The sequence below is a fragment of the Cylas formicarius genome, unplaced genomic scaffold, assembly GCF_029955315.1.
Source record: "Cylas formicarius isolate icCylForm1 unplaced genomic scaffold, icCylForm1.1 PGA_scaffold_2__14_contigs__length_35257938, whole genome shotgun sequence".
Classification (NCBI taxonomy): domain Eukaryota; kingdom Metazoa; phylum Arthropoda; class Insecta; order Coleoptera; family Brentidae; genus Cylas; species Cylas formicarius.
In genome coordinates, this window is record NW_026844319.1 from 24,075,100 (window position 1) to 24,097,496 (window position 22,397).

The 22,397-nt window shown below is 33.1% G+C and overlaps 1 protein-coding gene across 3 annotated transcripts in view; it reads left to right on the plus strand.

Annotated features, from left to right (window-relative positions):
• LOC132698366 (angiopoietin-2) overlaps positions 1-22,397 on the plus strand; it is a 177,158-nt gene that overhangs the window by 59,542 nt on the left and 95,219 nt on the right. Inside the window, exon 3 of one of the 3 annotated variants that reach the window (XM_060664378.1) lies at positions 19,918-20,046. The exons of 1 other annotated variant lie outside the window; for it this stretch is intronic. In XM_060664378.1, coding sequence (XP_060520361.1) covers positions 19,918-20,046 — 129 coding nt within the window. Of the gene's footprint in view, positions 1-19,591; positions 20,047-22,397 lie in introns of those variants that run through there. One more of the 3 variants, XM_060664377.1, reaches the window with a different exon arrangement.

Here is a 22,397-nt window from a genome sequence, read left to right on the forward strand (position 1 = left end):
TTTTCCGCAGCAAAGCTACGCGGCTTGTATGTATATTATGTACGAATTGAAATTAACATTTATTGGGAATGTTTCTTTCACTTAATACGCTCATACTTATCTAATAGTTCATTTAAATCCTCAATGGCGTATCCGTTCAATTTGCTAATGGATTTGTTAAAAAGAAAATTGGGAAGCAAATGTATTACCGGGCCATGACTATTACTCAAACGTATTTGTGTATTTCTGCTTTGCAATTAATTAAACAACGAAAATCGTTAAAACTCCATTGCGTAAAAGTTTCGATCGAATTTGAATACAAAGAATGTATGCTCCCAATATTTAGACACGCTGTTGAGAATCGCAATTTAATTCTAATTGGGATTATTTTTATGTAACGCTTATACAGGTTGTCCTGGTTGACCTCCAATTTGATGGACTTTTGTTCGAAGAAATATTTTTACTTTTTCTATTTATGATTCAAATAACTCTTCTACCTCCAAAAAAGTACCACTGTTATAGTCTGTCTCAATTTTCATCGTGTTGGCCTTTGCCTGCAATTATGGAAGCGGCAATAAAATTCGGGTCCTGTTAGTATTAAAGATAGAACGCTAGGGATGCACTCTCAAAGTTTTTGGTAATAATATTTTTTTTTTGTCTATTTAGGTGGGTGCAATCCTATTAAATTACACTAAGAAAAAATAATGACATTAAATACATTTTTATTCTAAATGTCTAAATCTAATTCTATTTCCTTATAATAGGATTTATGTTGTTTTGTGTAGACTCCTGAATTTTTATAATGTGCTGTACTGAGTTGTTCCAGCTCTCAATTGGTGTGTTATCAATTACATTTTTTATCAAATTTATAACACTGGAACTTAAAAATCACCAAAACTAACATCTCCTGCTCTGACCTTTGACTTTACTTGGTTCACAAATGCTCTATGGGGTTAATCATGGAATGACTGGAATGGAGGCTGGTGACAATAACACTGTTATTGACGATATTTTTTAAAAGATTGTTTTGAAACCAAAAGTTCGGCAGGGTCGTGTGTATCGAACCACGTTTCATCAAGGTAAATTATTGATCTGTTGTCTAATCTATATCTTTTAATTTTTGAAGGTAAGTAATCTGTGTGATTCTATTACTACTTGCCTTTTGTCTATTTTGCGGTAGTTAAATTCCAAGTTACAAATAACTCTATGGAGGGTGGCACGACTTATACTTATATTGGTTTCAACTTCTTCTAGATTTTTTTCAGTTTATCCAAGTTAGGAACAACTTCGCTTCGATAAACACAATATATTTTCCTTGTTATTATGTCCCGATTACTATTTTCCATACATTGAGTTTGAAAATCACTACGTTTACCTTCTTCTTCAATTCTCCACCATTAATAATATCCCTTATCGAAGATGTCGGCGTTTTTGTAAGGATACAGGTTTTTCTTAAAGCTTTTTATGTAATAAGTCTAATTAAGGTTTCATACACATTTTTCACAACCTGTTTTGCATCAAGCGACAAATGATTTCTATGCGACATTGTTATATTCTAGTAAAATAACTTTTTCGAAACGTATAGTAAAAACCATTATAACTAAAAAACTTACTTACTTAACGATATTGCGTGCGCCTAGGATAAGAGCTCTCTACATTTTGTGACATACGCCCATCCAAATTATCGACAGCTCCATTGGTTTTTGTTTATTTTGTTTTATGTCTTCCATAAAAAGCGCCCTGTTTAAGCTTAGGTTCTTAGGTTCTGGTATTATTATTATTCATTTGATCTAATTCAGACTTAACTGTGATTTCGTGGCATTATATTGCTCATCCGCAAGCCTTCACTATAAAAAAATGTGATACTGAAGTGTGCAAGACCTTACTTGTAGGCATAAGCACCATCCTTAGGTACTTATAGAAATATGTTTCTACTCCCGTCGGCAAAATACCTAATTACCAACCGATCTAGCGTGCGGGAAGCGTCACTTTACCATGTCAGTTTCGTTTCCCACAAATCCGAGCCACTTCGGACATTTCCGGGATTTTACCGCACGGGTTTGGGAGCAATCGGATGTTTTCGGAGATATTTCCCACGCTTTGAATTTTGACGTTTGTCAATTCTGACAGTCATGTCAGTATTCGTGTTTTGCGAAAATGCACCCAAAAACTGACGGTCGTAGAAAACGCATAGTATGCAACACGTTCGGTAATCTTTATAAAATTCTTCAATCCTACATCAGTCCTCGGACTCAGTTTGTAGAATTGAATTCTGTAAAATCCCAAACGACCCGCATCACATCTGGAATTCCTCAAGGGTCCCATTTGGGACCATTGTTATTTTCACTGTTTATCGCAGATGTCAGTAAATGTTTTCTTTTTGCTAAATCAGCATCATACGCAGATGATCAGAAATCATACGCGCCCGTGAAAAGCCTTAACGACTGTCATAAGTTTCAAGAAGATCTTGATCGTTTTTATGAATACTGTGTGAAAAATCGTCTATTTTTAAATATTGATAAATATAAACTTTGACTACACATTCAATGGTGTAAAAATAAAAAAAAGTAGAGCAGATTAGGGATCTTGGAATAACTATAGATGTAAAATTAAGTTTTGATATCCACATTGAGAATATAGTAAAAATAGCTTATAAAAATTTAGGTTTTATATTAAGAGTTAGCAAGGAATTTCAGGATCACAAATCGCTTATTATTCTATACAATTCCTACGTTCGATCTCACCTTGACTATGGCGGTGTGACATGGAATCCTCAGTATCATAAATATATAGACAGAATCGAGAGAATACAAAAAAAGTTTGTTTTCCATTTAAATTTTAGATTTAACCGTAACTTAGTAACTCATTCGTATGAAGCTAGTCTTAATTTCTACCATATACTGAAGTTATCTGTTAGAAGAATTATCTCCAGTGCCATATTTTTGCATAATATTATTAATAGTAGCATTGACTGTCCTTTACTGTTGGAAAAACTATCCTTCAATGCCAGAGTCGTTATAACAAGAACTCCTTCATTATTTTACGGGCCTAGATTTAATACAAACTTAGGTAACAATTCCCCAATCTCTCTTTTACATAGACATTACAATAATTATTTTTCGCACATTGACATCTTTGCGTTATCACTTAATTCGTTTCGAAATCAAGCAATTAGGGTTTTTCTATAAATTTATTTTAATTTTTGATTTGTTTTCCTTATTTTTTTACATTTGTTTTTTATAATTCACGCACTTAATATACAGTGTTAGTTTTGGTTTAGTTTGGTAAGTTTGATTGTTATTATTTTCTACTTATCGTAGATATAGGTAGGTACCTACTTATAAGTTTTACTTTGTTAATTAAATAATGGTATAATTGTTAGTGTGTCCTTGTAAATTGTGAAGTTAGTTCTTCATGTTAGGGCACCTTTGTAATAAATAAATAAATAAATAAACTCACTCGTTTATTAAACACTCGCTCCAATCGTGTCAAATAAACTCGTGAGTCAAATGCCGTTTACCGCACTTGTTGCATAATATACTATTTAAAGTTAGTTAAATTATTTAAAAACTTTTTTGTATTCTTCCATAAAAGAACTCATTAACAAATTTAGCAGCTTAAAATAAATGGATTGCGTTGCCATATATAGAACGTATTTAAGCGCTATTTTATTTTTCTTAACTCAATTCGTTGTTCATATCATCTACCCCCCGGATTTTAATGAAATTTGGTGAACATGTTTGGTATATACCCAATTAGATCCAAATGATTAATTACCAAAAGTACGCCGTGTTCCAAACATTTTTAATATAAATTGAATTCTTATCGGGCTAAAAATTAAGTATTTTTTATTGATTGTTTTGAAGTTTCGAGAAAAAGGATAGATATACTTAAACTATGTTTTTCTATTTTTCTCTACCAGTCCTAGATTTGTTTACCTACCGGTTCTTATTCTATCGCCTCCTTGAATATTACTCTTAATAGTTCTGCTTGCTGCTGGCAGAACATTCTCCTGAAAATCTTTTGTTTCCAAATTTCAAACTCCCTTGTTGCTCTTTTTGCCTTTGTACTTTAAAATTGTTCTTATTTCTGCTTCCACATTTATTTTTTATTTCCACCTATTTTTTTTTCTGTATTTATTTCTAGGTCTAGTTCTTGATGACTATTATGTCATCAGCGTACGTCAGACATTGGTGACATTTATCCCTTGTCTGCTTGTATTGTTTGTATCGTTCTTCCTTACTGTACAGTCCAGGACAGGAAATCTCTCTTCTCTACCCTAATTAAAACTCAAAACTTTAACTCTAACCGTTACATTATTTTCTGTACTATGTAATGTCATTTCAAATAATCTTATTAGTTTTAGCGTACTTTCAAAAACTTTTAAAGTAGTCCAGAAAGATTTATCAATGGGTGGATTGTGATTACCTTTAATTGGCATCCAGTGTCTTTTATTTTGCAAAGTTTTTACCTAAGCGGCTGAAACGAACTAAACTGAAACAACGTTCAATTAACGTCGAAAAAACCTTGCTGTCGGCACAATGAACTGCATTGCTCTCCGGTTACGTAATCTCAACAAGTTTTCGAACGATTGCGCTTTTTAAGTTTTGAAAAAATGACGTCTTTGATCTATGTTCTGTTTCGCTTCACACAGAACAAATAATTCCTTTCTATTTCAGCGCGAAATGTAAAAAGTAAATATGTTGCATTATGTAGGTACGCGTCGAGCATTAAAATACCGTGTCGGATTGAGCTTGCGATGTTTGCCGAAAAAAATATAGTTTTCTTGTGTACAAATTTGTTGTTAAAAATTTTAAGAAATTTGTGGACGCTAAATGACGAAATTCTGTAAAATTATGCTTTATTCAACTTCTTGGACAATCGGTTTATTTGTTCTCCCTAGTTTGATAAACGTCACTTTGGTCTCAAATCTGATTAGTGGCTAAAATCTACCAAAAATATCGCATTGCTCCCTCCCAAACCCGTAACACTCTCCATTCATACGCCTGGCCTGAGGGTAATTTTTTATTTTAAAATAGGAAGTAGGCAAAATATAGAATGCAACGACGTTGATGAAATTGTTTCAGTTACTCCTTTATTAAACACTCGCTCTGGTCAGGCTAAAACAAACTCGTGACTAAAGTCACGTTTGTCAGATTTGTTGTTATTTGTGGCATTTTCTGCTCACCGTGGTTCTGCTATTGGAGTTGATCTCACTGATTTAAATTTGATTCTAATTTTTTAAATTTAGGTTACGTCTACTAACTTTTGAATATATTAGTGCAATGACAGGATTATTTATTTGAAATTGTAATTCAAAAGCGGTGACGTCTTGTACGATTTTGTACTGTTTTTTAGAATAGTGTACTAGTATTTCTCTTTAATGTTCTCTCATGTGTTTTGACCTCGTAACAGTGAGAGTTTTATAACTTATGATAAATAAGCTCGTCTAGTGTTATATTTTACGCCCCACTTTTCTGGTACTCCAACTAGCAAAACAGTAATTATCCCTATCATCTTTATTTCGTCCTTATAACGATTTGTAAATGATGTCCATTAACCAGCTCTTTATGACCGTTCTCAATAACTTCTTAGCCTCTATAGTATCGTTCTATAGCAGGGCTTCTTAAACTGTGGGTTGCGACCCCCAGGGGGGTCGCGAGACTACTGAAAGGGGGTCGCAAAGATCTGATACTTTTCAATCATTATAAATAAAATTTTAAAATTAGTATACACACTACGTACAAATATAAATACAAATAAAAATCATACAAAATACTATTATAGTTTTATTGTAACTATTTTTTGAAAAAAGTGCCAATGCAAAACTGTTATGTAGGGCCTATAAATGAAAATATGGAAGTATTATTAACTTTAAAAGATGAAGTTCTTATATTTCTAACAGAGCAAAATTCTAATTTGGCCGATTATTTTCACGATAATTTACGGCTTCTCAAGCTATGCTATTTGGCAGATATTTTTGATAAAATCAATGATATGAATTTATCAATGCGTTAATATGTTTATGTTCAAAAATAAACTTGAGGCCTTTGTTAAAAAAATTCTTATATGGAAGAACAAAGTGGAAAGTGGATCGCTCGAAATGTTTCCATTTACTGACGAGTATATAATTAGTAACAATATTTCAAAAAAAGATACTCCTATAACAAAAATTATAGTTAATCATTTGAAGGATATGGAAGTTTACATGCATAGGTATTTTCCCAATGATATCGATACACAACAATGGATTTGCAATCCATTTTCAATTGAAATGGAAGAAATTAATTTTTTAAACTTAAAAGCACAAGAAGAATTTGCCGAATTAACAAGTGATACTACTACCTTGCGACTCAGATTTTCTCAAGTGCCTGTGCATGAATTTTGGATAGAAATCAAATCAGAATATCCCCCACTATCGGAAATGGCAATGAACAAATTACTGCCATTTTGTACAACATATTTATGTGAATCAGCCTTTTCCACATTCATTTACATAAAATCAAAATACCGTTCAACGTTAATAAACGTTGAAAATTTATTATGATCTGCACTAACTCAAATTGAACCTAGGTTTAATTATTTGTGTAAAAATAAACACATCACATCCGTCACATTAATGTTGTTTGATGTTAATAATATGTTTTTATTAAAAAAATTGTTACAAAAGTTTATTTTTTCTATTGAATAAATATACATATATAGTTTTATGTCATTCTATTTATTGTGTTTTATTACGACCGAATGGGTACTTATTCTTTAATCCTTATTTTATTTACATTGTAAAATAGTGCGATATTACATCTACATCTACGGTTAATATATATTTCATTATATGGAGGAGGGGGTCGTTTAAAATTTCCTAAGCTTGAAGGGGGTCGCTATATAAAAAAGTTTAAGAAGCCCTGTTCTATAGTATGTATGTATTGTTTCAGGATTTATTTGAGATACCTTAAACTAAATGTTACCTTTTGATTTATTTATATACGAGGACAATTTGGCTTCATTTCCTCGACTAGTGTCCTTAGCTTTATGGCCACAAAATATTATTTTCTTTATATTATTTTTAATCTTCTCATATTTGATTAAAAATGTCGACGAATTTCACAGCGTTTTATCTAAAATCGACCGCCTTGCATCGGGTTAGGTAATTGCAGCTTGGCAATTATCGAAAAAAAAAATGTGTTTCTCATTCAGATACCGGTCCATATATTTATCGTTTTACAGTCCCTTTCATTTTAGCTCGGGCCGGCATGAGCTTATTTATTTTACGGGTAGGTCAGTTCATTCCGATTAAACCGCTAGATAGTTGGGCAATTGCATGCGAATATTATTACCGATTCTAGATTTTACGTTTCGAATTTATGGCCGTATACAATCGCGATTTTGCGGCGTTTTTCTTGTTTGTCGTAAAGTATAATTTGTAAATAGAATTCCGATCAATAAATTTTTCCCGTCTCCCCTTAAATGTCTAAAAAGTGAAAACCTTCATAAACGCGGTATTGTCACTCAAGGTCCATTTAATTGGTCGTTTAGAACTAATTTTTGCTTGCTAAGGGGGTTCATTGGCCTAACTGAAATGCGTGTTAGTCTTTGAAAAATCAGATATGAGTGTTTTTGGAATGGGAACATGACATGCAACAAACCACCAAATCAAATAAATACTTCTATTAAGATTAAAAATTTAAACTTCTTTAAATTTTTAATAGAACGTCATAATAATATGAACATATGAGCTAATTTATACTTAAACAAAGTCAAAAATGTGTTTTTGTTTCCGGTATAAGAAAAAAAGGAAATAAATAATGTACATATACGTACAGCATGGTTTGTAGTCAATGAACACAAACATAAAACAAATATAGATTTGCCTTTATTTACATTTATTATTAACAATTCAGTGGTGATTGAATGTAAGCTTCTACCAGTTAAAGAGCAAAGTTTTTAGTAAGATTTAGCAGGCGCAAACATCTAGCAGTAGGTGATCTTTAAATGTATCCGCAGTTATAGTATAAAATGTTTATAAATTGGAACAAAAATGAGATTTGTACTGCCGGAAAAAACGAGATAAAAATTTTGTCTCTGAGTTTGGGCGGATTAATAGAAGACTAGTTTTTTAAAACATTTTTTGACGAACGCAGTGGAGAAAGAATCCTTGCCCTGGAAATTAGTAGATTGGTGGTGGATGGTAGAAAAAGACAGGAGCATCACAGAAAGGTTGGAAGTTTGGAAAGATTTTGTTAAGTGAAGAGTTCAAAATTGCCCGAAATCAGCTGAAGCTGAATTTCCGGTTTACTTGGAAACATCTCTTTGTTTCCAAGAAAGCCCGAAATACAAGACGTGCAATGTTCGTTGCCCAAAGACTAGATATATAATTGTTTCATTACTCTCATTCATTCTCTCAGGGGAACCAACAGAAACCAAATACGGACTTAGATGCTGGTGAAAGAATACTACAGCATAATAGACGTTTAGTCCACCTAGAGAAATATCTTTGCCAATATTGAGGGTAAAAAAACCCAGATAATAATTGAAGATACACCATAGAATTTCGGCAGCAATATAAGTATAGCGCTTTAATACTTTTTCATAAATAAAGAACATTTTTTCTACCATTTACCTGGTTTGCAATATTTGACTGTTCGAGATATATATACAAAACCCAAAAGTGATGCTGGTGGATGGCTGGAAAATTTCATAAAAACCGAAAGAAAAATGATAATCTATAGTTGGACAGATAAGGAAAAAGAATTTATAGGTGGTAAAATTTGAGAAATAATGAAAAGAAATTTAAAAATAATGGCAAATTCAAAATCAAACTCTACAACTGTCCAACCAAATCATTGCTTATGTATAGCATATATTCAACAGAAATTTTAAGAAAGAGCCATTAGAGCCATCTTCGCGCAGAAATTAGAAAATACGTAATTACCAGAAAAAAAATTTAATCCAAAAATATATTGTAATTCCAGTATCAAATAATTCTGAACTGTGAGTTTTTTCTGGTCACGAAAACTTCTAACGAACGGATAGTGTGTGAAACCCCATACAATGTATAAGGAAATATTTGCATAGTATTTATGGTCGAGTGGTAGCGCTTTGTTAAAAATACTGTTTGAAGTCTTTGCGTGTTCCGCGTTCTAAGTATCGTTGGGAAACAAAACTAATTAAAATTGGGAAAAAACGTATCGTGGCTGCGAAAGTGTAACGCATCTGTGGAATTCTGCAAAAGTTAGTTTAAAAGTTTTTTAGGGTTAATGAGTGAGCAATAAGCAGTTTCTAGACTATTGCGTAAGGCCCGTTGCACCGTCTTTGTAAAGTCTCGTGCGTTTTTACATAGGATGATTCATGAATGTACAAGCAATTTAGGTCAGTGCTGATATATACCTACTTTGGTTTGCAGAAAGGCGCATTTTTTACTGGCGTTCATGATGGTGAAGTTGAAAAAGTCTCCAAAAAATTAGAGATTAGATCGGTGTGTTACGTTATTATAAAATTATGGGCTAGTTCATCTCAATCAATACACAATACACAATACAACAGAATATGCGCGAAATAAAATTTATCCATGGCAGGCTAATTCCATATAGTCATTAGATAATACTACGGTAAAAATTGATGTGGCTCACCAAAATATAGCAGTATGAATGCGACGTCCAACCTAAGTGACCACAGAATACTAAGATTGGTTTTGGTTAGTTATTGACGATCTGTCAGCGGCCATGTTGGTTGTTCAATGCCGCAAGGTCATTGGTTAAAAGCGACTTTTCAATCTCGCCCATGCGCATGTTGAATGGACCTTCTCAAAAATTGGTTCATAGCTTTTTCAACACAAAATCCTGTATTATCAGCATAGGCAAGGCTTCTATAACTGCGTTACTTAATCACTGATTGGGTAGGTAGAGAAAATTGAAGAAATGTTCTTCATTTTTATTAAGTCCTGAAGTAATCCTGACATTTTTTTTTTCAATGTTAAGAAAACAAAGTATTTTTCAGTCGACAAAAGTGAATAATATAGCTAGAAAAACGTAGAAGTCAAATATACAAAATGCCTTTTAAACAAATTTTCGTACTTACTGCGTTTTGGTCAAGCAACACCTAAAAGTTTGATTTCCTCTCCAATGTTCATAGCTATTTTTTTCAGAACGTATGGCAGAGCTTTTTTAAAATTTTTCTTAGGGGCAAAAAATCTACAACTAATTGCTAACAAACCTACAGAAATACATCAGAAACTGCCAAAGTTGGATGTACTGCCTTTCAGATAAGGACGGCAGCATTATAAGAGCAAGGTTTCTTTTTACAGCACATTAAAACAAGATGTTATCGTTCTTCTAATATTTATTCAAGCAACAATGTCAGATGTTCCCAGCAAGATGCCGTCGGCACAACACGATGCACCGTGCTGTACTGTGCTCCGTCGTATACAATACAAACCGTTACAGAATCCCATCGCTGCTTCATCGTCTTCCGGTGCGGTGACCGCGACCTTGGCCCGGCTCGGATCACGTGACCGTTCCGAATGTAACATCCGAACATCGCGGGAGACAAACGTGCGCCATTTCGTTCTCATTGCCTAGACCGATGCGTGACGTAACGATGAGTTCCGATGCGCGCGAAATCGAAACATCAAAGAAGGCTAAGCGGAGAGAGAAACGACCACGCAAAAGCGATCCTACAATTTCTCATTTTCTATTGCTGAATGGAAGACGACGCGGGTCCGACATTCTCTAATAGCGCGTTGACCCCGGACGATTAAGCCTTACCATGACCTCACTTTATCGTCAGTTTTATTGCTTTGTTCTAGGAGCTGTTTAACGGTTTTGGTTTGTCTATAGTACAGAGATCCAACTTGGTTTACATGTACGGGAAAAGCTACATTGCACCTTAACCTTATAAAAGCGGTGATAACGCTGGCAAAATGTGGACAATTTTTTCAAATTAGCACCCAGAAATTATAAAACCGAATTAAACTAAATTTATGAATTTTCCCAATTGGCACTAAATTCAGTTTAAAATATATTTTTTAATGAAATTTTTAATGAAATGTTCAAATCCGGTCAGTCTATATTTAGAAATCGAGAGTGTGGTCCTCTTAGTTCCTAGGTGTATTTTTTTAGTGTGTTTTGTGATAGTTATTTCACAGTGACAAATAAGATTTTTGTATGTAAAGCAATATTTCGCAATATAATATCTAGTTTTTTAATACTCTATCAATATTTTTAGGGCATCAGCAATCCTAGATTAAACTTTAAGCCAACTGTGCATCATTAAAATTAGAGAGATACTGGGTGCTAAATTTAATTCTCGAAATTGAAATTTTTTTATAGCTCAAGTTGTTTTTGAATATATCGACATGAAAACTTAGATTGAGGACTTTCAATGATCAGGTATATAATTACATTTTTTTTAAATATGTGAATGGCATTAGTTACTCCGTAACATCTATTTTATGGCACAACTTTCTTGTTAGCTCTATTATGTTTTCAGTTTTTTTTTAATTATGATATAGAGATGATTTTTAAATAAAAAAGATTTACTTTTTAAGATATTTGCATTCTAGTACACTAGCTACCATAAAATGTTACTATATTTAATAGTTTTTTTCTTTTATCCTCGGATTTGTTTTTGACATTTCCGAGGGGCATTTTACTGTTCACTGCATTTGGCTTCCGTTATGTCTATCACATACATTTTATAACTAAATCGTCATTTTTAAACAAATTTATTACTTTTCATTTTAAATAGCGCGCCTATGCTCATAAGTTTCTAAACAAAAATATACCATATACACTTAAATCTTTAAATCTGAATCATCGAAATTTTGGATACTATGTATGGTTGGGGCTGGTCAATTGACCACTTCTTAATGGATTAGTCAAAAAATGCTTTCAATAACATCTTGCAATAGTGAAGTGTTATCTTATCATTATTTAATAATAATATCCCAATCCCAATAATAATATCGACTACGCTGTGCTCCGTTTCTCAATGCGAGAGAGTTTTAAATTGTAAATTTGTAATAACAAGGATTATTAAACAGGGTGGACAACTTAAGGCTTATATCGTAAAGTTCAGATAAATTCCGTATTTCAGTTTTTAATACCCCGATCGTTCCTAAATTAGGGTCATTCTAATTTCCACACAATAGAAAGACTAGTTTGGCGAGTAAACGTAATTGGCGGCGCTACTAGAGGTAGTTTATTATAACAATAAAAATTATAATAATTGTACATGATTGTAATTATTGTTCTAAGATCAAGTAAACTACGAAACTAACCAACCAACCAAATTGGCCACGACTAACCAACCAACCAACGTATATAGAAATAAAAATAATATGAAAACATGTAGATAAATTTTAATAAAAATTATTATTTTTAAAAAATGTATCTGGCAACGAGCTCTGGGAGTTCAGAGAAACAATTCATATTCTTTCTTCTATTTCAATCACGTTCGACGCACATACTTATTATTTTTCATTTCAGATGTTATTTTGTCCAAGGTAAGTTAAGTAAAACGAATATATTATTCTTCTGATAGCATTCTTTCCATCCTCTTTTATTACAGTTTGTTTTCTTTCTCTACTGATTACCTGATGGGGCCGCGTTTATCCTCGTACACAAGTCGATATATTTAAAAAGCGTAGATTTACTCATCCGTTTGTCGGCAACAAATTCAGAAACACTGCTAGCCATTTTCCAGAACGAACCTTGTCATCCTCTATCTATGGCTAAAAATTTGCGACAATAATAATTATAGATAGCCCATTTGAAAGTCTTCTATTGACCAAGAGCTTATCCACAAATTGTTGGTGGTGCAATTTTTACGTTAGATGATAAAAAAAGGTCTTTGTGAACACTGAAGAACCTGTATTGATCTTTAGAGTTTACCAAGAGACTTACTCCAAAGTATTTGGGCGATTTTGTAAACAATTTTGAATTGGCCATCTTCAATTAATTTAAATTTTCTTCAGAAGAGTTCAGGTAACTTTCGTTTCTCCGAACTGTTCAGTTTCTTATAGTAATTAATAAATGGGCTTTAAAACAAATAAATTTTGAGAAATAAAAACGAAATCAAAAATAAAGATATCAAACGGTGATTATAAGTAATGAAACTCATAAAATGCTTGTGTTCACAAAAATGAAGGAAAAGAAAATAAATTTGTATTTTTTTAATTGCTTTTTGAAAACATTTTTGATTTGCACTCCTTAGAATTGAAAAGGAAAGCGCGTAGCAGACTTCGTGAACAACGGTAGGCTTTTCTTTTCAAGTAATAACTGATTCTCACTCGTGGCACTCGAAATACTTTGCTAAACTTATATATTGTTAGTGAATAGCCTTACCAAAATGTCTCGAACATCTCGGTCTATAATTTAATTGAAAATGGCATAGAGTGGTGCTGTTAAGGGTAACATTCACGTTTTCGACATTGAGCGATGTTTACGTAGAAATAAATGAGTGCGGTAAAAGCATCCGTGTCCGAAAGTCCAAAAAAGATGACGTACGGGTAATAGCTACCATCCCGTGAAAATGCATCTATTCCGCTTGTGCGTAATATTTCACTAGACAATCACTCGCTGATATCATTACATCACCTTAATAGACATAATATTCCAAATACGTTCGGCCATAACTTAACGCACGTCTACATGAACGTAAAATACCATTTCATAAATAATTTTCAACAGACTGGGTGTGTGCTGCCTCCTTTCGAATCTTGCGTCGAAACCGAACTTATTAAGCCTTAAGACGGAGTCGTAATAATGTAACGTTGCACTGATTGTGTTGACCCCAGAATATAATACCAATCAATGCCAATACGTATTACCCGCAACCAGTCGAGGTAAAACCGCTTAGCCGGAAGCGATGTATTATATCACATTGAAAATGGTGCTCTACATGTTTCCTAATTCCGCGTGACTTTTTTACCAAATTTGGTAGTCAGTGACTTCCGGCAAAGTTAACAGAATAATGTATAAGTTGCTCCACTCGAGGTAACGCGCGCTGCTACCTACCTCCTCCCCGCACCGCCGTTGCTGCAGTTGAGAAACAGAACCTTTACACCTGTAGTTATTGTTTAAAATTTAGTATTTCGTCAACCGGTTTGATAACCTTTAATTATGACATCGCTTTCCGCAGCGTTGATACTTATATTATAAAACAATATATCGTTTTTTCGGTACTATTAGAAGACTATTAAAACCTTAAATGGCCGGAGGGAGATTTTCTGGTAATTGGAAATATTGGGTAAACATTAAAATCATATTTCAAAATTTCAATATTTTATTCATCCTCGTGAAACCTACTTTTCTTTGTAATTTGCAACCAAAATTTAAGAGTTTTTATTAACAAATTATATTGAAAATTATTCCAGTAGTTATAATATTTACCGTAATATTTTAACTATTAAAAGACCGTTTGAAGAAATATTTTCACAACCTACCCTTTCCCTAGACAACAATTAGCATTAAAAAATTTAATCTTAAATAGTCACGTGAATACATTATTTTGTAGTCTTTGGTGTTTGTGAAGATTCGATAGTTATTAAAGTGACACTCAACAGTTAATTACATGAAACTGCAATTCATTAAGTTCAGAATACTTCCGAATAATGGAGACTGGGAAATCTTTGTCGTATTAGCATAAAAACGTTGGTATTAGGTTACTACCAACATAGAATTTACTGTCGTCATAGTGTAGATTTTACTATTCGTTTTTATTTTTAGTATTAAAAATAGATGTTATGAAATTATTGAAAAGTCTCAAGTGGTCAAATGAGAAATATTATCAATGATCATTAATGGACTTTTGCAAGAACTTGTAAATTACCAGAACACAGTCTGCTCATAACTGATAGGGTTGTGTCAAATTTTAAAAAGTTTTGTTCTGTGTTGTTCTGTTAGAGAGGAATATTTGTATTTGGATACCGACTATCATTTTATTAAAAGTTTAATCTGGTAGTTATTAGTTATCGGACTATTTAAATATATATTTCCCATAAAAAAATATTTATTTTCACAACCTACCCTTTTTCTCTAGTCAATTTTTAGCTCGTTCGCCGGAGCCGCAGCTCGCTTATGATCCTGTCAACAATTAGCTTTAAAAAATCTAATCTTAAATAGTCACATGACTGAATACATTATTTTGTAAACTTTGGTGTTTTGTAAAGATTCCGTAGTTATTACAGTGACACTCAACAGTTAATTAGATAAAACTGCAATTCATTAAGTTCGGAATACATCTGACTAATGTAGACTCTGGGAAATCTTTGTCATATTGGCATAAACACGTTGGTATTACGTTACTACCATCATAGAATTTACTGTTGTGCGTATCTAACGAGTTAAGATCGAAACACATCATAGTATAGATTTTACTATTTGTTTTGTTCTAATTATTATTATTATTATTAGTATTAAAAAGAGATGATAGGAAATTATTGAAAAGCTTCAAATGGTCAAATGAGAGATATTATCAATGATCATTAATGGACCTTTGGAAGAACTTGTAAATTCCAAGAGCACAGTGTGCTCATAACTGATAGGTTTCTTTCAAATTTTAAAAAGTTTTGTCGTGTGACGTCAAGTCTTCATCAAAAATATATTGTTTTTTCTTGGAGAGAAATATTTGTATTTGGATACCGACCATTATTTTAATTGTAATACATTATCAGTAGCCTGAATGATTCTTTCGTTTATGAGTGACGAAAAAATAAAAGGACCTGTGTTTCACAATTTGAGTGTTTTTTAACCGAAGTTTCAATAAGTACAGTTCTAGCAGTGTGTTACGTAGCTTCAGTAATTGAAAATATCGGGGCCTACGGCCCCTGGTCTTCCATAACTTGTATAATTCTTTAAAAGCAAAAACTGTACAACGGTCTAACGTAGCCTTATTGGATGAAGTAGCAGCATGAACGGGTGTATTAAACTTCACAAACACTCAAAAACAGAGATGCACCACATAAAAGCGATTTTACGATGTACCAGTTGTTAATAATACAGATCACAATTTCAGCCAATTTGCTTAGCTTTGCAATATTATAGGATATTTTTATTTTAATAACTTTTTCATGTGATAGTCATGTAATTGTCATAATATGACGCGCTTTTTATTATCACAAGCGAAGTGTATACATTATTTTTTTTTAAATTAAATCCTCTTTTGATAGTTTTTCTTTCTGATAAAACCCGCATACTCGGACGAATTTTTAATGAAAACCGTGGACTGCGAGCTTTAATATCTTTATCCGGTTCTCTCTGCCTTTTTTAATTTGGGAGTAATACAGTATTTGGTATTTATCGAACAAAAAACACAAAAAAAAATTGCCGAACGAAGGTAAGATGGTTTTTCGACATTAATCAATTTTTGATATTTTTTGTTTTGGAAAGCATTCACTTAGTTCAAGTACGCTTTTTGTTCCGATTTGTAAAACATTGCCCTAATTGGAGAGCGTGTAAGGCTGTAAAATCCATGTTGTAGGTTGAATCGCAGTAGTGACTCATATAGACAAATCAATGTGTTCTGCTTAATATTATTATTTTTCCGTTGCTTAATAATTACACTTGACTTTAAAAATGGGATAGGTTAGTTTTGGTTAGTTAATTAGGTTAAAAAATATAAGACTAAAACGTAATTTGATTAGATTTGTAGGTTGATCGACTGTAAACTCTTATTTAGCGTAAAGTTTATGAGGTAATTTTTTTTTGGTATAAATTATAATTCTGTTTTTTTTTAGGTCAATATTTTTGTTCAATTTTCCTTATTGCTATTTCCTCTTAGATACAAAAACGTAGTTGATTACCGTTTGTCACGATCTCCTTAAAGGTCTACGCCGTTGGCTATATATGATACATCTAGGAATAAGTTTATTCTACGTTCCGTAGTAGAAATCGATTCGATTGCGGACACAGCTTAAGCTTCCTTAATTGTGTGCCCATTTAAGTGCGTAAATGATACGCCAGACTAATACGTCTTCCGTATATTATGGGGTATGTTTACGATGAGCAAGAATGATTTGGCCTGCAATATGCAATGATTAAAAGAATAAATATCTAATGATTTTCTAAATCCTTCTCTTTATTATTTGTGGTTTGGGTAGATATACAATGCTTTGTTCAGATATCATTTCTAACTAGAAACACTTATGTTGACAATTTGTTTGTGGACTAGGATAAAATTATGGTCCGGGGATAATTCAAAATCAATTTAATAATAGTCTATTATGCAACAAGTGCGGTAAAAGGCATTTGACTCACGAGTTTTTAATAAACGAGTGAGTTAATAGTATATTATGCAACAGGTGCGGTAAACGGCATTTGACTCATGAGTGAGTTAAAAATTTACCGAACGTGTTGCATTATATACTTTTTCTACGACCGTTAGTTTTTGGGTACATTTTCGCAAAACAACACGAAGACATTCACTGACATGACTGTCAGAATTTACAAACGTCAAAATTCAATGCGTGGGAAATATCTCCGAAAACATCCGATTGCTCCCAAATCGCTTTGAATTTTGACGTTTGTCAATTCTGACGATCATGGCAGTGAACCTTTTTGTGTCGTTTTGAGAAAACGTACCCAAAAACTAACGGTTGTAGAAAAAGTATAGTAGTAGTAAACTTTTTAATGTTTATTAAAAACACGCTCCGCTCGTGTCAAATAAACTCATGAGTCAAATGGCATTTACCGCACTTGTTGCATAATATACTATTGTCGAACGTGATGCATACTATACTTTTCTACGACCGTTAGTTTTTGGGTACATTTTCGCAAAACAACACGAATTCATGACCGTCAGAATTGAAAGCGTGGGAAATATCTCCGTAAACATCCGATTGCTCCCAAATCCGTGCGGTAAAATTCCGGAAATGTCGGAGGTGGCTCGGATCCTTGGGAAACGAAACTGACATGGTAAAGTGACGCTTCCCGTAAGCTAGATAGGTGGGTAATTAGGTATTTTACAGAAGGAAGTAGAAAAAAGAATTACTCTATTTTTACCAATATTTAAGACTCGTTCTTAATGTTGGGGCTGGTCAATCGACCACTTCTTAATTGACTAGGCAAATTCATACCTACCTTACCTATCATAATTTAATATTTCCAATTTACCTATAACCAACCCTCTTCAAGCAATACCCGAATACGATACTTAGCGATTAGGGAAATCCCAATAAAAATATCCACTCTATTTAGTTCTGAGAACGATGCGAATTGTATTTTCAAATTTATTTTTTTCGATTGACTGATCAATTGATACAAAAAAATTTGATCGGTTAATCCCACAACGACTTCTGAACGTTTCTCGGTAATCATATCTGTCTAATAAAAGAAAACTGACGTCTATGTGCATCGTTAATGAGGTAAGTACGAATCCAATCGTCTTTGCTACTAAAGTTACTAAAGAATTTATTAAATGGGGAGGTTTCAACTTTAGCATCTTTACGATAAGTTTGAAGTGACGTCAGGGTTTTTCTGTGAATCTAGAATTTTGGAAATCAGTAAAATTTTGCAAATTTGTGTGGAAAAGCACAATTTGTTATTTTTTTATAGTTCACTATTTTTCCGATGGAAAGGATTAAAAGGACTATTTTTTCAATGTTATATGAAAGAGTTTTTCGCCATGTTCTTGTTATTTAAACCGAAAATGTCATTACTGATGCGCGGCAAGCGGCATTGATATTTTCGTAGAGACGGTAATAATTTTCCGCGCATTTTACCCACTAACCTACACTTTGGGCTATTTTCTTTCTAAAGAGTGATCTCCACTCGTTTTCTCAGAACCTTGCACGAGATCTACACATATTTTGAGAAAATCTGTGAACAGCCACCTTGGTTGTCGAAAGCCGCAAGGTCATTGGTTAAAAACGAAATTTTAAATCTTGCGCAAGCGCATGTTGACTGGACCTTCTCTGCATACTTACTTCATAAGTTCCTGTATTATAGGCATAGGCAGGTTCCAATCATTGTGATACCATACTACGCATGATTCTTTATAATAAACTCTCTTTTTGATTGGTTGTTCTCTCTAACAAAGTGTCATTTCTAAACATCTGCTTCATTATTTACTGTGGCGAGTCTTTTCGATACTTTGGCCAAGGATTGAGCGATCGGATGTTTTCGGTAAACTTGAGCCACGGATGGTATTTTATCGTTTATCAATTATGACTATTACGTCACACTTCAAGTATATTATGTAGTACTTTGATAAACTTCTTCAGTCTAAAGTGCTGTTGAATAATTATGGTCGTTACTTGACACGGGTTTTATAAAACCTGGTATTCATAATTGTATGATAATATGCATTTTCTAGTAATTTGTAAGTAAGAAATTGGGTTACAATAATTTTTCCTTCGTACTAATTGAAGGTCTATCGGCAAAATAAAACCAGTTCCTAAAATTAATCAACTTCAAACCTCACCGTCCGTGTACGGATAAAAGTCAAGCGCTAAGTGGTACAAAGGATCCGCTGAAAAAATCGAATCCATTTCCCGAAAGTCATGCCCCAAGTGCCGTCTAGAACCTTCGGCATAACCCCGCTCTGGCTTAAGAGCAGTACCATCGTGTTGTTGCCGCCGTAACAGTTTTAGTAGCACACTAAAACCCATTGAAATCAGCGTCCGCCGAAGAGTGACAGGTGTTGTACCGTATTATACCACCGCAATACAATTTAGCGTAGTAGTACCGAACAGCGTTCGCGGCGATCAGAGCTCTGTTTTGTTTTCGATAGTACCGTAACCGCTCTGGCATTAGATCGCAGGATTTTCGAAAACTACTGCGTTCAGCTGTGGCGTCGATCATATATATTTCTCAAATATATTCAAAGAATATTCGAGAGTGAGTGACTTAAAGTAATCATGAGGGGTACCCATTGGTGCCTTCTCCTAACGGGTTGGACCGCTATTTTGGTGTGTGACAGTGCTTCCGGAATTTCTTCCAGACTGCCGCGTACTAGTGCCGTGCAACTAGCTGCGCAGGCGGCCGCCCAAAACAAAACCATTCAACAGTTGAGGAGCACTCCCAGTAATAGGACTACGTCGTTGCAAAATGCTACCAAATCCAAGTCTAGGTAAGATTATTTATTGTGTTAACTAGGAAATATAACTTTTCTGCTTTTCCTGACCCCAAGCCACATCGCTGTTATTCAGTTTAAAAGTTCAAGAATTAAAGCCCGGATAGTTATTAATCCCTAACAAATGTATCATTTCCATGTTTGTTATTTAAATATGTAACTGTTTTAAGAGTTCGCTTAGCCATAATTTCATTTGTTTGACAATTATTGCAAGATGTCGTACTCAAAAAGACTGTAAATGTCAATGTTATTTTTTTTAATCACAAAGTCGCAATGTCCATCATTTATTTATAGCTTAAATGTTTAATAACTAGCTTTGCGCGCTTTCGAGCAGAGTAGGACTTAATTTAATTAGAATTATTAAATAAACTTATTTAAAAATAGCTTCCACTAAAAACATAGAGATTTGCGTATTTATTTAAAGTTTTGTTAGTGTAAACGCTGTTTTTACTCAATTTTGACCCTTTTTAAATTAAATTTGATGATGCCCGTGTCTTTAAATATTTCATAAAAAATAATGCATTGCGGTTACGACATTGTACTTTTATAAATAAAAGCTTTTGGCAAATATATCACTTATCTAAATCAGCGCTACGTTCATAAAAATAGGAAAGAAAATAAAGTTGGCGGTTAGATAACATAATAAACGAAAGCACTACTAGAATTTTTGAATTGCGTGTTTGATGAGTTAAGTTGAGTTTAAAACAATTGAAGCATTGCGAAGTCGAGACCATCTGTTGAGACAACTTGCTGTTAAAAAGTATTTTTCTAACAATATCGAAATTATTTCGTCACTTTCACCGGTGACAAGCGGTTTTTTTCTGCGGCGGTTTTGACTTTTGTTTAATTAGTTTCTCCCATCGTGAAAAAGGAAAAAAATATTATTCGTTGTACGAATATTTGATAATAGTTTTATTTGAATCATATTATATAATTGTACAGTATATATAAAATATTATAAATATAAAGGCAGAGAGACCAGCTTTTATTTTCTATATGCCACTATTGAATGACGAGTGATTATTAAATACGAAAAAAATATCGCTTATTGCGAAAAACTTGAACGACAAAGTGCTAGTGAAGAAGGTGAAAAAATCATTAAAAACATAAAAAAATAACAGGGATTCTCCGAGCATGACCAATTTATCAGAGTTTTAAATCTAGTGTCAATCTTGGAAGTAGGTAATAAGCAAGGCGTTTAGTATTTATAGGTTGTCACTAATTACAAAAAAAGTTGAAATTGTGCTTAATAACAGATTAACCAGTTTCACCAATTAATACATCCTGATCTATACTAGTGAAAGCAAAATAAAACACTTATTTTTATTACTTTTTGAGTAATCGTGGTATAACATTTGCTGCGATTTACAAAATCCACAAGCAAATTTGTGTACAAAAACTTTTTTTTCAAAGACGAGATTTTTTAGTAAAAATAGACATTCGCGAGATCTGATCGCCTTAACAGTTTGGTATTTGAAGAGTGCAAAACAATTTTATTGTTCTTTAATGAGCATTGGGAAGATCTCTTGGTCCAAAAAGACATGTAAATGAAATGGAATTAGTGACGGTAATTACTCTATATCAAGAAGATTTTTCCATTACACTGCAAACCAATGTTTTTATGAGCACGCGAAGATCGCAATTTGGTTAGTTAATACTAATAGACACTGTTCATTTTGGAGGTGGGTCTATTATGGTCTGGGTCGGTATTTCTTTGACAGGGCGCACCAACTTTTGCTATATTGCTAATTGCCAACGAAGAATGCCCAGAATGTATACTATAACATGATAATGCCTACTGCCAGGACAGTAGCCGAATTCCTACAAGAGCAAAATATCGAGGTTTAAGAGTGGCCAGCAAACTCCCCGTACCCTAATCCTATTGAAAACATCTGAGAGCAACTTGAAGGCATGCCATCAGAAGGAAAATAATTAGCAATTAATTTTTCAGAAGAAATACACAAAGTTTGGCACTCTCGAAATTCATTTTTTTAGTTTTTTTATGTTAAGATTCTTTTGTTTGTTCAAAAAAACTTACGTTACTAAAATTACTTAATGTTTTATTAGAATGCCGTAGTTCTAAGAAAAATAAAATTTATTTTTTAGAAAAATGGCTTTCAAAAAGAAAAATGGACAACAAAAGCAGTTGAATATCTTATGCACTTAATGAAGGCGATCCAAAATAAATATTTACTTGTTAAGTTTAATTTGAAACGAAAGATTGAAGAAGTTTAATCACTCGGTGTGTACTATACTTTTACTATACTAATATTAAATATATTATACTATACTGGTACAGATTTTTCGCAAAACATTTTAGAACAATAACTAAAAATTTAATAATTAAA